The 19577-nt window shown below is 34.5% G+C and overlaps 1 protein-coding gene across 6 annotated transcripts in view; it reads left to right on the top strand.

Moving 5' to 3' along the window:
• cpo (RNA-binding protein) overlaps positions 1-18949 on the top strand; it is a 532560-nt gene extending 513611 nt beyond the window's left edge. For 3 of the 6 annotated variants that reach the window (XM_083143323.1, XM_083143327.1, XM_083143332.1), the window contains 2 exons: positions 1797-1974; positions 13993-18949. In XM_083143323.1, coding sequence (XP_082999449.1) covers positions 1797-1974; positions 13993-14025 — 211 coding nt within the window. In that variant the 3' untranslated portion in view covers positions 14026-18949. Of the gene's footprint in view, positions 1-1796; positions 1975-8614; positions 8703-13992 lie in introns of all 6 variants that reach the window. The other 3 variants (XR_014443930.1, XM_083143352.1, XM_083143344.1) reach the window with 3 other exon arrangements.
• Positions 18950-19577: the final 628 nt, after the last annotated feature.

Raw genomic sequence — 19577 nt, forward strand, 5'->3', positions numbered from 1 at the left:
GAGTGGTGTCCAATCTTTCATTTCCCACAACTTATGACAAGCTCTTCATCGATGACAGTAAAATTTAACCATTACAGTTACCATACATATTACTCTTGGTACATTACCTCCCAACTCTAAGTCTGCTGCCAGGAGCATCCATTGCACGTTTGACATAACTATAAAGGGTTGTTAGTTTTCATGTTGGAAAATGAGTGTGATGTACAGGCTTAAAAAACATATTGTTATGCTGTAAGAAATTGAAATAGAACTTCCTGTAGAGTATCTTGCTGTTCATGAATTGTACTTTTCAATGATATTTCCTTATTTTACTCAAACACTATCACAAACTACGCCTACTCTATGTAAAGATTGCAAAGACATGAGTTATTGATTTGCTGATAATTTCCAAAAAACACATTTGTATTGCTTAGTTTATTTTTTTAAAAGGGTTTAGTTACTTATTGTAACACAGTCGGGATGAAAGTCTGTTCATGGAATCCTCTTTGCCCTGATGTAAATACCCTCTAGCATTAATTAGAGTATAATATTTAGATATTTCTTTTAGTTTGGCAACCCTCAGTTGACTGGAAACAGTAAAGAATGATGGTGTATGTACGTACATTTATATTTAGAAAAAATAAATACAGTTTGAACTCTGATACATACAGATTGTTAAATCTTACTGTATTATACAGAAGGCAGTTTAGTAGACAGTGAACATGGCAATTTTATTATACAGGTAATACCATTTGTAAAGTATGATTTTTAGATTTTCTTTGGTTCTTTCTTCTTGGTGGTAATATAAATTCTGTTTCACAAAAGGGAAGAAAGCAAGCAATGTTTAGTGCCTTGTAGTTTGAACTGCAATTACTTACACCTTGCAGCACATTTTTTTTCAATGTAGCTTTCCCCAATACCTTTCCATGTACAGGGCAATCATGCTATCTTGAAGCACAACATCCACAATTTACTAATTACTAAAGCACTTCCCTAATAAACTAAGAAACATTAGACCTCTGCGAACAATCCCATTTTATTTCCCTTGCTTTGATGCTGATGGTAACAATAAAGTGACTGAATTCCCATGAGTTAAAAATTAATATGTGAATTATCCACATCAGATCTGTACTGCGATTTTGAAAATACTAATTGGAATTAATGGTAAATTAACAGAGGATGGAAACACTTTATGAAACAAGTTTTCTTACACAACATAGATGTACATAGTGTTTTCCACAAAATGAACAATTTCGCTGGTTTCCATTCCAAGTTTAAATTTGCACAGAAAATATGTCGCACAGTTTGTGGTGTACATATATGTAATTCATTTGTTCCTACCAAAATATTCAGCTTATTTTGCTTATTAAGCTTACTCTTTGAAGAAAACAAACACATTGGTTCTAAATTATAAAATATTGCATTTTTCATTATTTTTCTTTTTTTTGTAAATTTCCCGAAATATGACTTTGAAATCAGTTTGGTTTATTTTTCTTGAAATAAAAAGAATCACAATTCTGTTCTCTGTATTTATCTTGGCCTTTTATTTTCCTCTTTATTTCTGACACATTGTAATGTGTGACGCCTTTTATTTCTGGGCCATGAAAGAGAAATGTTAAAAATGCCACAGTCCTGTCTGTGAATGCACAAACAATACATAACTTCACTGTGCTGATTTTCGTAGACTGTTGTAAATGTCCGCACAACTTAGTAAAGAACTATAGTAGTGTGTTTGGGTGTAGTGAGCTGTAGCCCATGCGGTGTCTGTCGCATGCACCACCTCCCAGTAATTTGCACAGTTGTCTCTTCTTGCACAGTTTCCCTGGCTTCTGTCGCCTCCGCATGCACACCAAGGGTGGGTCCCCAGTTGCCTTCGTGGAGTACCAGGACGTGAGGTTTGCTACGCAGGCCATGTCAGCTCTCCAAGGCTCCTTTCTTCTCTCATCTGATCGTGGAGCCATTCGCATTGAGTATGCCAAAAGCAAAATGGCTGAGGTTGGTTTTTCACTCACTTTAAAATACTTATTTCTCTTTTTTAAAAAAGAACTAAACTAAGTTAGACTTGTTGCCAGTCTTGACCATTCAGGTTTGCATTATATAATGTATAAGTTTCATAGTAATGTAGCTTCTTAAATAATTTTCTTTAGTGTGTGTTACATTTAACCTATGTTGCATGAAGCCCCGTTATCCTCGGACCTCGCATATTGAGCTTCGAGTAATTTTGCTGCTACAGAAATAAGGTTTCGCAAATTATGAGAATGACAAAGAATCTGAGTATGCTTACTGGCAGGGTGCCAACATTTTTATTTTTATAATAACTTAATTTTTCATGCTTTAAAAAACACTGTGGTATTCTTTGTAGAACTAATTAACAAATAATAACAATAAAGAAAATTAATATTTTTCTGTCCTCCATTAAAACATGTGAAGCATCCAAATTATCTCCTAAACTTCTTGCTTACAGACACTTTTATTTGTTATTCACTTATATTTCTATTGTTTTTATTTCTTCATTTCACTAAATACAGAAGAATGGACACAAATAATTGGTATGTAAAAATGGAATTGTAAGTTGTAAAAAAAAAAAAATCTAATAATGATACTTTTTAACATTTATTTTTTTAAGTACTAACACATACTTCAATATTACTTTATTTCTTATCCAGTAAAATTTCCAGCACCATTTCAATTGACCTATCTAAAAAGAATTGTAAGCGTTAGCTCAGTCAGTAGGGCATCTGACTACCATGCGAGACCCAGGTTCGATTCCCAACAGGGGAGAACCAGGATTTTTTCCACCTGTTCAAGCATGCCCAGCCAACATCGTATAAAGTGGGTACCTGGACAAAATTGGAAAGGGGGGTAAAGATGGCCAGGGGCATGGTGCTGATCACATCACCCCCACCTTCGACATGAGGGTGGATAAAATTAAAACTGAACAGTGGATGTATTGGGTTATATTTATTTATGTGTGTGTGGCGACAACCCTGTGTAGAGGTAGAGCGGGATGTAAGGAAGGAAACCCCTACTGCATAATGGACTCGCCCTAGATAGTCGTGCATGAGCACATGATATGCATAGGCAGTAGTATTTTCCGAGCAGCAATCAAGGCCAAACAGCCTGGCCTGTTGTCCACTGGAGTGGTTTTGCTGCATGACAACGCACGGCCACATACATCAGCTGTTACAAAGAACACGTTGACGATGTTTGGGTGGTCAATGTTGGAACACCCACCATACAGCCCTGATCTATCAATATGAGACTTCCATATCTTTGGTCCATTGAAAAATGCATTGAAGGGTTGGCACTTCCACTCGGACAATGAAGTCATGGACAATGTTCGCAACTGGTTCCGATCTCAGCCAAAGGAGTTCTACGAGCAGGGTATTCACCACTTGGTGAAACAGCGGGACAAGTGCTTGTGTAACTTTGGAGATTACATTTGAAATAAACCTTGTTGATTTCATTCTGTGGCTCCAGTTCTGTTTTCACTTGATCCACCCTAATACATATACAGTTTGAAATATTTTGCATTATTTTACAATTTGATAAATTATGAAGAATGCATACAGAAATTTCAGTTTCCTTTAAAAATTATAGTGTAGGACAAGAGATCAATGCAATACACATCAGAACAAGAGACAGATGTCCTGTTTCTTTATAAAATTATATTTGTCTGATGTTACTTTAGCACATACAATGGCTTTTTTTTGTGTGTGTGTAGTGTGTTAAAACTGAATAAAAGTAACGAAAACAGGATTTTAGGCATCTAGTATGCAGAACTTAAGAGTGTAAAAACACAAGCAAAGTTCCAGGTAAAGCATGATGGTTGGTCACCCTACTTACAGGATCCACAGGAGAATTTTCACATAAAATAGAAGTGGGATTCATACTTTTTGAAAATTATGATATAGTACATTTATCCAAGCCCGATGGTCTGATGAAATGATTGTATAATAACAGGTGTTGCATAAACATCCATGTATGTATCATTATAGCCAAAACCTTATTTCTGTATCAGTAAATACAAGTAAATCTTAATTATAAAATGTTTGTTTTAATTGATATTAAGCTCTATTCAGTTTCAGCAATGCACTAAATACAAATATCAAGGCCTAGAGTATTGAATTTAGAATAAATAGTAAAAATTAAAGGGGACTTTTCGTGGTTACTGTATATAAGAAAACTTAATGCTGCTTTTACTGGTACTGTAGCAAATATTTCAAAGTCTCTCGTGAATTTCTTCATCTGTGCTTTTTTAGGATCATGAGATAGTTGCCTTCTTTAAATTTCTCATCAATTACAAAAAAGAAAAATCTTACATATTTCTGCTCCATTCTGTTATTGAAATTAATAAATGAACTGTCATAAAGTTTCAAATAAATTTATAATATTTAAAAGATGCTGTAAACAACATTTGTTATTTTTATCTACTTGTGTTGTGCAATTATATTCAACTTCATTTGATTAGTCCAATGTGCACAATTTTATATCAAGACTGTTAAGGTTTGAACTTTTAAAATGATATCATTGAAGAAATATTCATGAGGAAATACCCTTACTTAACATTACAAATTAGTAGTCATCATTATTTAAAATATTTGATTAACTTTGTGTTAACTTTCTATTGAATTATATCAATTACAAAGATTACAATGGACAATTAATAGGCCTAGTGTATTCTCCAAAGCCTTGAACTATTTGTACTTCTATATTCAACACATGTGCTTGTTTAATTCATGGATCATATGAAAGTTTTCTTTACTGACCTGTAGTATAAGCAAACAATGCCTTAGAGGTTGACAATGATAGTGAAGTGGTGGTGACTATTAATTGCATCCTGTTGTCTAAGAACCAATTGGTTCCAAGTTTTTGATTTAACACTGCATTTGATATTTTCTACTTCTATGGCCTTTATTAAGTAATTGCATGCTATTACTATTAGAAAAGCTTCAGACAGAAAAGCTCTTTCATCTGATCTTACCTTAAGGGTGTCATCAACCAAAATGACTAGGTGGTCAGACATAGGTCTGATGATGATGATAATAAAAATTGATTAATAATAATAAACCTACATAACCAAATTTTGAACTAAAAGTGTACATACCGTAATTCATAAGTCAGCAACTCGCTGGTTTATTTTGTATTAGCACACGAATTTCAGAAATTTACATGTACAAAAGGCAATGCATATGAGGTTAAAATTTTAAGTATAAGAGAATATCTGTAGATCTGTCAAATTCCCAGGTTGTTATATATGCAAATAACATAAATGAGGTTGTGTGTTTGTTACCAAAATCTAAACAACTGAATACACAGTGTAGTGGATGTTACGTACAAGTATTTTTACTCATGTGGAGGACCTGGTTTCCATTCCATCTGTTTTCATTGAAGTTTCTTGTACTTAAAACTTGTCTGCATGTGCAGTGGAAATAGCAGGAACATTACATGTCAATACAGTTTTTTTGTATTTCCTTCCATAACAAATACAATAAAATATAAGTTGTGGAAGGAAATAAGTTAAATTTAAATGTAACTAAGACAACAAACTTCTAATGAAGGTAAAGAGGGGGTGAAGCTTGCCTAGTTGCAGTTTCTTCTTTCTGCTGATTTGCCTCCAGGTTTGCAAATTCCACATCGTTTCCATGTGTCTGTAGAGTCGAGCATTGTTTTATTCCTTGTAGACCTTGTTCTGTATGAACTATCTGTCCATTTGACATCATATGATCTTTTTCACCCACTAATTCAACACTTCTATATATTATCTGAAGTACACTATATTGTCAATACCCGTAGGAATGTGCTTACCTGAATCTGGTCTGGTGTCAGTACGGGGTAGGTCCACTATTCTCTGCTATCACAGCTTCTACCCTTCGAGGAAGACTTTCCACCAGGTTGCAGTAAATTTTGGCCGATAGTCGCTTCCATTCCTCCTGAAAAAATGGCGAACAGCTCGGTGGTGGTGTTTCAGCTGTTTGGCCTGGACCATAACTCGTGTTCTAACTCACCCCACAGATGTTCAATGGGGTTGAGAACAGGGCTCTGAGGTGGCCAGTTGAGTTCACTCACTCCCATGCCATCAAACCAATCGGTTATAGCCCTTGTTTTATGGGTGGGCACATTGTCATGCTGGAAATGAAAAAGGCTACTTCTGAACTGTTGCCACAAGGTAGGAAGTATGGAGTTGTCTAATATTGCTTGATAGCCATCGGCATTTAGGTTTCCAGGCACCAAAACCAGGGAACCAGCACCATACCACAAAAAACAGCCTCATACCATGATTCCACCTCCACTGAATATCATGGTGGGGACAATACACTCCAGTAAGAACTGCTCCCCAGGCATTCACAATGTCTACACATATTCATCAGATCGCCACAACCACAGAATGTTTTTCTATTGTTCTAGGGACCACTGGCAACATTATTTGCACTGATGTGTCACATTTTGGGTAGTAATCATTGGCTTATGTGCTGCAGCTCTCCCATGGTATCCCAGTGCCACTGCCTCTGGCCAGATGGTAATAGTACTGGCATCACTTCTAGATGCCATTCGAAAGTCTGTGTCCACAGTGCCTAATGAAGCCTGCCAGTATGACTTTACCACACATCAGTGCACTCGCAGATTCCTATCGATCAATTTTTCTTGGCTTCCCGGGTCACAATTGTGGTTTCATCACAACTTCACGTTTCCATTTTACCACTACATCATGGACTGTTGCATGTGGTCTCTGGAACCTGTCTGAAGTCTATGGATGGAATGCCCGAATGTGTGGGCCCTGATAAATCATACCATTTAGTCTCACTCAGCTTGCATCATCCTCTCATTTTGACTGCTGGCAACTGTATACATGTCTGCAGTGCACTCACTCACTGTCCTTCATAATGTATAGGCAATCCTCCTTGCAGTTAAGGGATGTCCGGTCATTATTGGCAATAATAGTGTACCTATACACATGTCTAATATGTGGAGATGTACAGAATATTTAGATGACTAAGTTATCTCCTCTTCCTTTATGCTTCTGTGTGTGTCTTTATATATATCATTTCTCAATGCCTTTAATTTCTCTGCCAAAGACAAGATATTCAGTTGGATGATGGTGCAATTCATGTTTAGTAACATTTTGGAAATAAAAATGTCTTAACGTCCATGTATATATTACCTTGTTCTATTTGCTACTTAGTGTACTTGGATAGTTGTCTGTTATACTTTAAAAAATTCAATTCCATATATTTATTATTGTGCAAGTTGATTTATTGCAAGCATTGTAACCGTATGAACTTTTATATATTCTGCAATATTTGCATGCAGTGTGACTGATGCTAGAGTAACAAATTAGGAAACCTTGCTTATTTTTTTCTAATTGGTCTCAAACGATACCAATCACCCTTCTCCTTAACTCAAAAACATAAACTTACATAGCCCCAAATTAACACTATTAAGTTATAATTTATTTTTCAGTCTCGTAAAAAAAAAAAAAGTAAACACAACAAAAGTACATAGACATGACCAGTTCAAGATATTTATATGTGGAGGCTCAGGGTATAGAACCTCCTGAGATCTCCTCCTCCTTCCCCCGAAGTACAATTTCAGTTATAACTTATAAATCAAGTTATGTCAGATGTTTGGTGTATTTTTATATATTTATCATTTTATAGATATCATTTTCTGGCTCTTTTCAAACCAATTTGTCCCAAGGTGGCCCTTGGCAGATGGGATCCTGGGGCTTTAGCCCCTTTAAATCTGGGACTGATTATTGCATGTTCATGGTAGTTATATAAGAAGTGTATTAATAATTTGATTTGTATAAACATGTGTTTATCATTTAACTTTTACATTCTCCACTGCTATTTTTGGTTATTGTTAGTTTCAAGAATAATTATAATTATTTAGACGTGGCCACAATGTTCTCTTAAATATATCCATAATGAAAGTAAAGAATCACTTTACCTTTAGATCATGGCAAGTGAATCGAAACCCATTGAATATTTATGTATTCACATAAATTGTGTTTATATATGCGTAATATGACATGTAGAGCAACTTTTGAATTTTTTTATTGGGAAGCCTTTTCAATCTTAGCAGCATAATATGTGTGCAAGTTCTTATTAGCATCACATTCTGACCCAGTTAAGTGTTTTTATTAGTAAAAATAACTTGAAATTAAACTACTGAATACACAGTAATTCTGCATTCAAACAGAAATGTGTTTTTATCAAAACAAGTTTGTGATTTTTTAAAATAAATCGTTTGACTTGATAAACCACAAGATCTAGCAATAGTTTCCAAATCTGCATAATTTATTTCTCTCAAGGTGCCATTTGCGATCAATATTATGACTACAGAATCATGTCATGAACAGCTTCACATTTTCTTCTAATTGACATTTCCTCGATGCACAAAATGAATATGATGTCAAGTTTCAGAAACCCATTACATATTTTTTTTATGGTTCTTAGGATATTCCTCTATAAAAAGTACATAATGATGAAGAAAAGGCACCAGAAACATATTACTCCCAGTACCTCTTCCTTCATGTTATCCACTCGTATTATTATGAAGTTATATCCATTCCATAATTGTCCACTGTGACATGCGGTGAGGCTAATATTTCTCAATTTCTATTGATTCTCAGATATCACTGGAGATATGACATGCCGTATAGCCAGTTTCAAACATAACACTATATACTGTTAAATCGGGGGATCACCATTTATAATAAGGTATTTATACTTGATGGTCATGTGCGGGTATGGGGTAATTCTATTTGTAGAGTGTGCATGTGAATGTCCGTGTGTATGTGGCACAAGAACTAGATTACTTGTCATTACACAATATTCCTTAAAGATGGGATTGATGAATCTGATTAGGAAAAGAGTGGAATGTATATTTGCTCTGTAAAAACTCACTGCCATAATTGGCTATTTCACATGACTTCTGGCCTGTTGGAAACTATTAGAATTATTAATTTACTTGTTAGGCAGTTCTTGTAATGCAACTGACAATGTGATATGTAACATTAACTTTATTTATGTTCTACACTTGTTTTATTGGTTAAAGTTAACTTCTGATCTGATTTTTTTGATGAATACATTTTAACGAATTTCTCAAAATATCCACAAATATATATTTTTAATATTTGTATATCCTGGATTGGAACACATCCAAGGTAATTTCCCAGCAATATTCCTTAATGAACGGGACTCTAATAAATATGTACCAGTGGGTAAAGGCAGCTGGAGCATGGAGTTGATCACATCAGCTCCATAAATGGCCAAGATTGTGGATATGTGGAGCCCTGCGTCAACAATCTCCTCTGTGCCTTCAAGGCATGTTCCAATGTGCAGGAGTAGCTTTTCTTCTTTTTTTAATGATTTTTTAGTGCAAGTGTTTCACGGTTATCAACGATTATCTTGTTGTTCGGCAATCTCTTGAGTTTCATTTGGAACTCTGTGCTTCCACCATTAGATTGTTTCAATTCGAAACTAGAATTAAAGAAATTGTTATTATGTAGCATTGAGAATAAAAACTCAACCAAGCTGGGTACAATTCTGATATATTTTATGTTAAGTTTATGACTTTTCATTTTTAATTCTAGGCTGTTCGGAGAGAAAAAAACACTTTAGTAAAAAAAAATCATTTTTACAGGAGACAGTAATCATTCTTTTAATAGCAAACATTACAGTCATGATATGCATGTTGGATATTCACCTAATATAAACTTATAATATTTTCTTTAATTGATTCAGCTTGACTTCAAAGAAAGCAACAGAAAATCACAGTTTGTGACTTATGTGCCTTTTCGTGAACACCCTAGAATTGTCTGCTGACCATCAGTGGCATCGCGTGAGGTTCACATACGGGTGTTCACAATAAAATTTTTATACTCAATGGAGATTTACTCCTCTCCCTTGTAACTTCATCTTCAATTGAAAAAGTGAAAATAGCAGTTCAACTTATTTTCAACAATTTCCCCCAAAAATCACGCCATATTTGAAGTAATACAAGATTTTTTATTCAATTAACACCCTTTTAATTATGCAATTTACAATTACATAGTAATGTTTAGTGCAAACTAATTAGTATAACATGCAATCTCGGGTATGTACAACACAAGACTACCATACTTCGCAATCTACTTTCTATTACACCGACCATATGTTAACCAACGATATTCATTCAGCATTGAAAGCACTTGCGTCGTTAGCGGGACAGAGGGGAGGACTCGTCCAGTCCAGAAAAAAATGTATTTTGTGTATTAAGATATTTGGGTATTATACAGAATATACCCCGCTCACAATGACTTGGTTACGATGCTTATGATTGAAGTGTCAGTCAATGTGTCATTGCTCATATTCCTTCTTCCCTCGTGTTCCGTATAATATTTTTCCTCCTAGCATCATTTTGCCATGATTCGGAAAGATTGATTTTCGACCATTTAAAGCAAGGATTCCCAAACTTCTCTGCTTCATAGTGCTATTAGGGTTTCAAGATTTTTCCGTGGTGCTCAAAATGTAGCCCTCTCTAACACTTGCAACGCTCAGTTACTTGTAAGATTGCATGTTTTAAGTTAAAAATTAAACACGTATTTCAAATTCAGAAACATTTCATATGTAAAAATGTACTAAATAAGCACATATTTGAAACATTCATAGCTTTGACTAATAATTCAGTGAAAATATTGGAACATTTCTCTGCGGCACACACTTTGGAAACAGCTGATTTAAAACATTTAGCAACATCTGTTCATCGTCGTCATTAACATGTTTACCCGTCGTCGCCTTGTAAACGAGGGGTCCCAGGCTCGATACCCGGTGCAGGCACATAGTGATTCGGGTCCCACTTAAAACTGTAGGTCCAGTCCCGATTAGTCTTACTGAGCATAAAGTGGACTTAAAACACCAAATCAATCAATCAAACATATTTACCATCCTTGATGTTATGCATTGCACGAAATGAATCGTTCCAGTAGCAGTCTTTTGGAAGCGAGTTGTTTGTATATGTGCAAATGGTAACAAACGCCCAGGATGTGTCCTTTGTCCATCCATGCATTCGAGTGAATTGATCAATTACAAGAACTGTCCGATGAAAAAAGAATAACAATTCTCTTTTAGATATATTTATATATTTTCAAAATGTATCTATGGCAAACAAGACTACTTCACTGATTTGCTCGAATAAGTGGCTAAAGAAAGTGCATGTTTAGTGTGTGTTCTTTAGCCACTTATTCAGGCAAATCGGTTAGTAGTCTTCTTTGCAATAGATACATTTGAACACGAACTCTCTCCTGAAGGATGACCGGCCAAAATCTATAATTGAGCTCTAGATATTACACAGAAAATAAAATTCTCACTGTGGGTCAAATAATTGAACGCTACACACAGACGTACAATGCACTTAATATCGATATCAAGAGAAATAATTAAAATTAAATTCTACATTGTGCAACTATGTAGCGCTGGCAGTCTCGAATCCTGCTAGACATCCCTTGCATATGCTGCGCTATGGTGTCGAATGCAAGAAGTATTACCGCTTGCATCTGTGCTCGCACCACCATGTTTGCACAGCGCACTGCACATTTTCGGGGTATAGTGGCCAATAGCCCCTTAGCTGCCAGTTTGATGCAACACGCACAGCAATTGTGCTCAACGCAATCTGTGGAACACCGTGGAAGTCAGTGTTACCATCTATCTAAAAAGTTATCAGACGTGAAAGACGTCATGCCAGAGTAAATTATGTGTATATACTCGAACATCAAAGAAGCATTTTTTCAAATAAATATATGTGTGTGTGTGCATTTAATACGTACGTAATTTAAAACATATACATGAGTGTTCACGTGCTCATGCGAACATTATCAGGCAACCATGTGTTATCTGATTTATAAGTTCTGTCGTCCAACCTAATTGATGTTTTTACTTTTTCTTGTCTTCTCTATGATTTAAAAGTATTTAATTCCATGGTGTAGCAACTCTTTGAGGAGCTGCTCAGCTGTTCTTTGTTTGCTAATTGCACTGCTTCTTTTCAAGTAGCTACTCATTGGTCCTCATGATGCTGACTCACTACAGAATTTCTGTGGAAATTGAACCTGGCTCCACTTATACTGAATTTGAGTGGGTTAGCCATTAACCCTTCGAGGGTCGCACAAAAAAAATTATGTCTATGGTCGCGCATGGTGCCAGATACTGGGTTCTTAAAATATGTTCAATTAAAAATCTAAATTGCCAAACCCTCAATTATTGTGATTAAATCTTTTTTTGCAAACAATTGAAATTCTGTAAAACTATAAAAAGGCAGTCTTCTTTATTGGGACACAGAACGACAGACTGGATTTTCAGTAAAAACTAGGTACGCCTATGGTCGCACAAAGACTGGACAACAAGGGGCTTTAACAAGACCCCCCCCTAGTGGCTCGAAGATCTGTCTAACACTGAAAACAAAACCGTGGTGTAATAGAGGACGGTTAGAAACCCAGCTAGACAGAGGAAGGGTGTTTACAAAACAATCATTGATAAATGGCGAAATTAAAACCATATACCCGGAACTCCACTTAAACATGTAGTAGTAACAAAAGTCATTTTCTTGTAATTAGGGGAACCACGGTTAAAATATATTGAGTGAATAACAAAATGTACTGCCATTTTATTATATGTTATCCTTATTTTGCTTCTTATCTTGTGAAATTGTTTTGTCGACCACTTAAGAATTGTGTACCTGTTGTTGTCTTTGTCTGGTTTTCAAATAACTAAAACAAGCTTCTTCCTTGTACATTATTTTTTTTAAAAAAAAAATAATACATAACTAAGTCCAAGATAAGTTAAAGATGCAAAACTTCAGTGATTAATTATTCATGTGGCAGTGGCACCATGAGAGAATTCTGTTTGGGTGGGCACAAGGGTGGATGAGTGTTACCTGAAAATGTATTATTTAAGCTCTTTCAATTAGGTTCTAAGATTATATCATGGTTGGCTAGAGGCCAACCTCACTCTTCATGGTAGTACCTTGGATATAGCATAGGTAATCACAAATACAAATGAGAAAGTTACAGATGTTTTATCTATTTTAATTGGTTTTGGTTGAATCTTAATAGTATTTGACATAATATAATTAATAATAATAATAAGTGTTTTTAAAGAAAAAAATATTATTAATTGTATTGTTGTCATCTTACAAAAACAGTAAAGCTGCTGATTCTTAGTCTGAAGAAGATACAGGTCGAAACATTACATGTATGTATAGTGTTTTTGTAACATTGAAACAAGGATTAGTTGTGTTACTGCCATCTTGTATACAAAGTTTGGCAGCATTAATTGTAAGTCCAGTTTTTATTCTCTCGTAGTCTGCAGCATAAACTGAATGTAAAGTTCATCGTTAAATCCAAACCACTGGCCTGTGTTGTACCCTGGAATCCCTTCAGTAGAAAGTAACAACATAAGGCACTATGTGATGCAGGAGGCTCATCAACTTGTACAGAATTTATCAAAGCATTGACTGATATGTAAGGCTAGTTTGGGTATTCTAGTTTTCGAACTAGAATCATACAAAATGAGTTAAGGTCCTACTGAGTTCTATCCTCAATACGAACTGGTTAGTCAAGTACTGATTCTGTTCGGAGAGATAAACACTTTGCATTTTTCAAATATGTTTTTCTTGTTATGTCTTAAAGCATTAAAATTAGATGGAAAATATCCAATGGCATTCCATTGGCTTCAGATGTCCAAGTTATTCGAGATCATGACACACTATATGACTATGCTTACAGCATTTTCAGCTAATTTTATCCCTGGTATCTGAACCCAATGGATTGAAAATTGTATTTTAATCTTTTGCATGGTGTTGAATATTTTCAACTAGTTTTAATAGTTCAAAGTTAGACTGTGGCTGTCCCAGCAGGTGGCGACAGATGATGTGTGAAGACATTTTAGAACCTATCTTACATTTGAAAAATTGAACGAAATATGGTGAGATTTTCCGCAGATTAAGAAATGTGTAATTCGTTTCTTATTCTTCCAGGGATCCAAGGGAGAAGAAGGCGGACAGCCTTAATTCTTACCTTCAACTTAGCACTTGATGTAGGCTCACGCAGTATTAGTGGCCTACTGGATGAAAACAACCAGGATGGCAACCGGAATGGCAGTTTTTTGAGTTTTCATGTCGTAAACTGTGGCAAAATTCAAGATGTTATGCCACAATAATAGATCATTTATTATTTTATTGTTTGTTGTTTTTAGTGCCGTAGACTGGTTGGACAGTAATAATATTATTATTATTAAAAATAATAATTTAAAAAACAAAAAAAAATATTATAAGAAAAGTGTGTGTGTGTGTGTTTAAAATGTGAAGGGTGGGGTTTAAGAGGATAGATTTATCAGACCAAAGGTGCCCAAAGTCTTATGTGCTAGACTATTTCTTAAGATAGTAAAAAAAGAAAGAAAAAGAATGTTAATTTTACATGGTGATGCATAGAAATCTTTTGACTCTGATATATATATACATATATATATATAAATAAATGAATATATATATTATATATATTTGGCTGTTGGGATGCTACATGTCAATAATGTATCCCTTTGCCTTCGTCTCTTGTAGCTGATTAGGCAGAAAGATATAATCTGAGGTTAAGAAAAAAAACAGCTCTAAATATTAATTGTTTGTATAGTTTCTTGGTTCATATTTCTTCTGTGTTTATTCATAGCAATAAAGAAAAATTCTGATGCTATGTTTTTACGATGTTTGGGGGAGGAAAGGCACAAGTCTAACCTCTCATACGGGTCACTTAACCTGGTCTGCAGGTTTCGGCAATGTAAGGGGGTGATGTTGGAAGGGCCGAGGCATATCATTGAACCATATCAAAACTTCATGTGTTCTTAACTCCCCCTGTTGCCTCATTCTGTGTTAGCAAGCATCTCTTTAATTATTATGGAAAAAATAGTATACTTATTTGTATATATTGCATTAAGTGTTTACAAAAGAAAGAAAAGTATAAATTAAACTTCTGTGAACTGACTAGACATAACATTTTTTAACAAGATAAATATATATATATATAGAAACTTGTGACAGGATAAAACTGTTTGAAATAGATTACGGACTATTTCATCGTAATGACACACAATGGTATTTTTATTTATTGAAGCCAAGAAGTCAGAAATGCTGTAATAAGGCTTGATGTGAATAGACAAAGTTTTGTAGATATTTGACAATCAAAGTAACTGAATGGGCTGTTTTCGAAAAATACCATGTGAGGTCCTTGTATATTTAAAACATACACTTAGTAAAACAAGTGTAAGGAAAGTGTAAAAAGCAAAGATGTTAAAATTTTCCAACTGGAAATGAAAAAAAAATGTATAAGTGATATTGATTGTAAACCTAGTTTGTTAACTTATAGAATTTCAAGTTTTAGGTTAACTAGATGCTTTAAGTGTGAGGTTGATGTGATAATGAAGACTTAGGGCTTGGTGCATGCTGGGAAGGAACGAACTAAAAGGTAGAATGAAATGTCTAATGTATAGTACACCACAATTTGATACTTGAAAGCAAACTTGGCTTTCATCCAAAATTCCATGGTCTTAAATTTGAACCTAGTGCAATGTCTCATTGAAATGTTCGTTCCTTTGCCAGCATCATCTATTTTGTATGCATATTTTGAAGGTCTGTATTGCATTGTGTAGACAAAACTATCATCTTATAAAACCCTCCTTAAAAATGTTGCATGTAGATGCTTATTGTTAAAATATGTATATTTGTCTGTTTGGGAACAAATGTAAAATGTCATTGACCAAAAAAAAAAATTCTCTTTATTTTTCTTTAGTTTTGACTGTTTTTACGTGTTGTAGATCCCATTTATTTTTTAAATTGTTGTTGTTCAAAATAGGTCTACACAGTGCTGCAGATCTTAACTGAAATATTTCCGTCCATTGTTTGTCTTTTAGCAAGACATAACAGCTCAAGCTGAAGAGAAAAACCTTCATCAGCCATGAGGGCAGCACATGAGGGGAGTGCGTAAAAACATATCAGCATATCTGTTATGCAATCCGACCTATCAATTTCTTTTTTTTTCTTAAAAAAAAAGTGATAAGTACTTTTCCTAATTGTTCTGATACAAAAAAAAACGAATATGTACATATGCAGTGGGGCTCAATTAAAAAAAAATATGTTTGTAACTGATTCCTCCGTCATGATTTGTCAAAGCATGTATGTTGCTGTGAAAAAAAAAAATATTGTATTGTTTGTTTTCCTTTTTCCTCGTTATAAAAATTCCCTTCCTAGTAGTTTCCAGGTAATTAAAATAAGATAGGTTTTGATTATTGTGCATGTTTGTGATTTAGTCGTCTCTTTCTCTCTCTCCTGCTCGGCAATTACGAGTCCCTGTACAGTTAGTGCCTCTCTCTGTGGAACTATTAACCTTCAGTTTGTCCTGACTTTTTCTCCAGTCCCTCACCAACTGCAAGGGTTAGCAGAAGGGTACAGGGTTTTCTTAAGGCACTCAAAAGTGTGGGTGCTGCTGAACTGAACCTAATATGTAATGCCTTATATCTGCTGCGAGCTTCATCGAGCAAAATTTCCACGATATAGTACTAGAAGAGTATAAATACATACCTGTATGTATAAAAGAATAAACTAGATAATTGTTCATGTTTGTGTGTGTGTGCGCAGCTAGGTTGTGTGGCAAGAACTTGTTTAGAAATTTTGAAAAAAGAAAACAAATGCTCAGTGATGCGTAGGGAATGTATGGTGAACCTGGCAATGCAGCAGATGTATTTTTTTTGTTGTCCTGGTTATGTAACTGGTAATGGATTTTGCTGTAGACCATTCTGCTGTTCTGCCCAGGTTGCATAGCAACGGTTTTGTACGATGAAGCTGGCACGCTAGTGTTCGCGTATAGAACACTTATATTGGTGGTTTCTCTTCTCGTTCCTCCCTCAAGATTCATTCCTTTCCTTCCGTGGAAATTCCTATCCGTTTGATGAATTTATGTATGTAAACTTACATTTCCATGTGTGCATGTAATAGGAGCATAAGTGGAAGAGTGGAGGAAACAGAACTCCAGATTATGGTACATATCAATGAAAAATGTATGTATGGATGCTATGAATGTGTTAAAGGCAATTTTACTTACACTCTGCAAATATCAGCAGCTTTACTCTCTGAAAGGAAAAAAAACTACTTCATTTCAAAGGTAATTTCATCTTACCTTCCTGTCAAATTATTTTTCTGGTCATCTCATTGATTTTTAATATTTAAATTGTCTATTCTGCTAGACAGTAAAATATAACCTTGCAAGAATAAGGTTCATTTACCATATTTGTATTGATTTTTTTACTTTTTTTATGAAAATCTTTAGTGATATGTCATTTCAGAAAATATTTCAATGTGAAAATAAAATAATTTTCGACTTTAAAACTTTAATTAAAAAAATATATACTTTTTTTTCTTAAAGATCAATTACTTTTAGAATATGTATATATTTTTCTGTATTTATTTGGTTTCTATTCAGCAATATTACTTACAACAAAAATTGTTGTGGTTATCATATTTTTTTTATTTTTAACTAGTAAAATAGCTGATTAACTCATGCATGTGTTAAGTAATCATACACCTTAAGTTTTATGTTTTTTTTAAGTGTATACCAAAGTAAATTTTGTAATTTAACATCACAGGATGACATATCTCTATATTGTAATATGAAAGTGTGTTTGCATATAGATTTGTTGAAAAATAAGTGGAGAAAGGTAACAAAGATTATTATTCATGTAGAAATCTGTTTCAATGTTATGAAGGCTGCAAGATATTAATGCAGAGAAAAATAACTGCTGGAATTTTGTGATATCCATTAAAACTAGCCATGGAGTCCCACTACCGCCTTCTTGAACTGCTTTTAATTATAGGAAAGAGAAACACCATTTTCGGAACATATCAACTGTGCCCCCTTTGTAAGTGAACTCTTAAAACTTTTAGGAAGCATGTTATATGAAACAAGAGTTTGATATATAAACAAAAGAAAAAATAATATAAACATACTTGTAGTAAGAAAGGACTTAAAAAGAGTTTCCTAGTAGTGTAATTATTATTATTATGATTATTATTATTATTATTGCTACTACGTATATATATATCAGTTTTTAAGTTTGTTACTGAAAAGTATGACATTTCACTGTATAACAGTGAGTGTGTGCGTGTGTGTGTAATTTTTCGCATTGTGTATTTTGAAAGGAAGAAACTTATTCTACTTACTGTGATGGGGGCTTTGTTATATTTTTTTTCTAAGTAAATAAAATACCCAAAGATATGTTCAAATGTAGTCATATTGTAACCAGTGTTCATGTTCAGGAATTGTACAACAACAAATGTTTAATTTTTCTTTTTTTATTGAGAAAAGTTTGAGATAATTATTAAAGAAAAGTACTACAAACGTGATTAATTTAGCAGTTTCTGGTTTGTTTTGTAAAACTGACATAACAAAGTTTAAAACAAAAATAATACTGTGCTTTTCATTTTTATAAAATGTGGATTGCTTCTGATGTACATGACAGTGCAGTTAATTGTAAAGGCATGCCATTGTTGTAACATTAAAAAAAAAAAAAGCAGCCTTAAGCTAGTAGCTCATGCAGTTAAACTATCAGATATTATGTAACTTTGTATGACAGGCATTGATATATATAATCTATTATATATGTGTGTGTGTAGTGATGGCTTCTATTAAAAAATAAGCATGCAATGGAAAAACAAAATTACTGTACTGGAATTGTGCGCAGGATTGCCTTTAAAAAAAAAATAAGTAATAATTTGATGCTAGTCAGAGTGCGTTACCAGCTTGCCCCCATCAATTGAATGTTACTTTTTTTTCAGTAAGAAAAAGTAAAATCCAGGTAAGACATTCCACAGTTTGCACTACCTGAGAACTTACTATTAGCTATAAATTGTATAGGGTCCAAAGGAGGGGAATAAATATGTATATTAAACCGAATGTTTGGACTTTTTATTGAAATTAAAATAACCCTTACTTGGTTGATGAAATCCTTAGGTATGTTTTCCAAGGATAGTGGAAAAAAAAAAGTTCTAAAAGTTTCATTCTGTGAACTATGTTCTTGTATGAATTAACAGAACCCGTGGCTCATCTCCCGACTGCCAGTCTCCTTCCCACAATCCTACCTAGAGGCGTGGAGATCTTCAACCGGTAATGGGATGATGTGGGGTCAGCACGTTGAACCCTCAGCCATTATAGGAGATTTCCCAGACCGGGTTATGCTGCTCACTTGTAGCTCCCCAATTTCCTCATGATGGGTTGCCACCAGTCCTATACACGGGCCGAAAACCTAGACTGAACCCAGCCCGTCCTGCAGTCAGAGTCCAAAGCACAGCACCTTAGGCTGCACGGCCACGGAGGAGGACCTTGTATGAATTTCATGGGCTAAATGTAGTTTGTTCCATAGGAATAAATCATTTGCTGCTGATAGAACTACATGAAGTAGAGATGCTTCACATTGCACAAGTTCAGAATGTGTAACATGATTTGGGGGAAGAATAGAATAACGTAATAACACATGCACAAGAGCAATGTGCCTGCAAACCCATGATATTACTGTGATTTCATT

This window comes from Lepisma saccharinum, chromosome 1 (assembly GCF_977018435.1).
Source record: "Lepisma saccharinum chromosome 1, izLepSacc3.1, whole genome shotgun sequence".
NCBI classification, from domain to species: Eukaryota; Metazoa; Arthropoda; class Insecta; order Zygentoma; family Lepismatidae; genus Lepisma; species Lepisma saccharinum.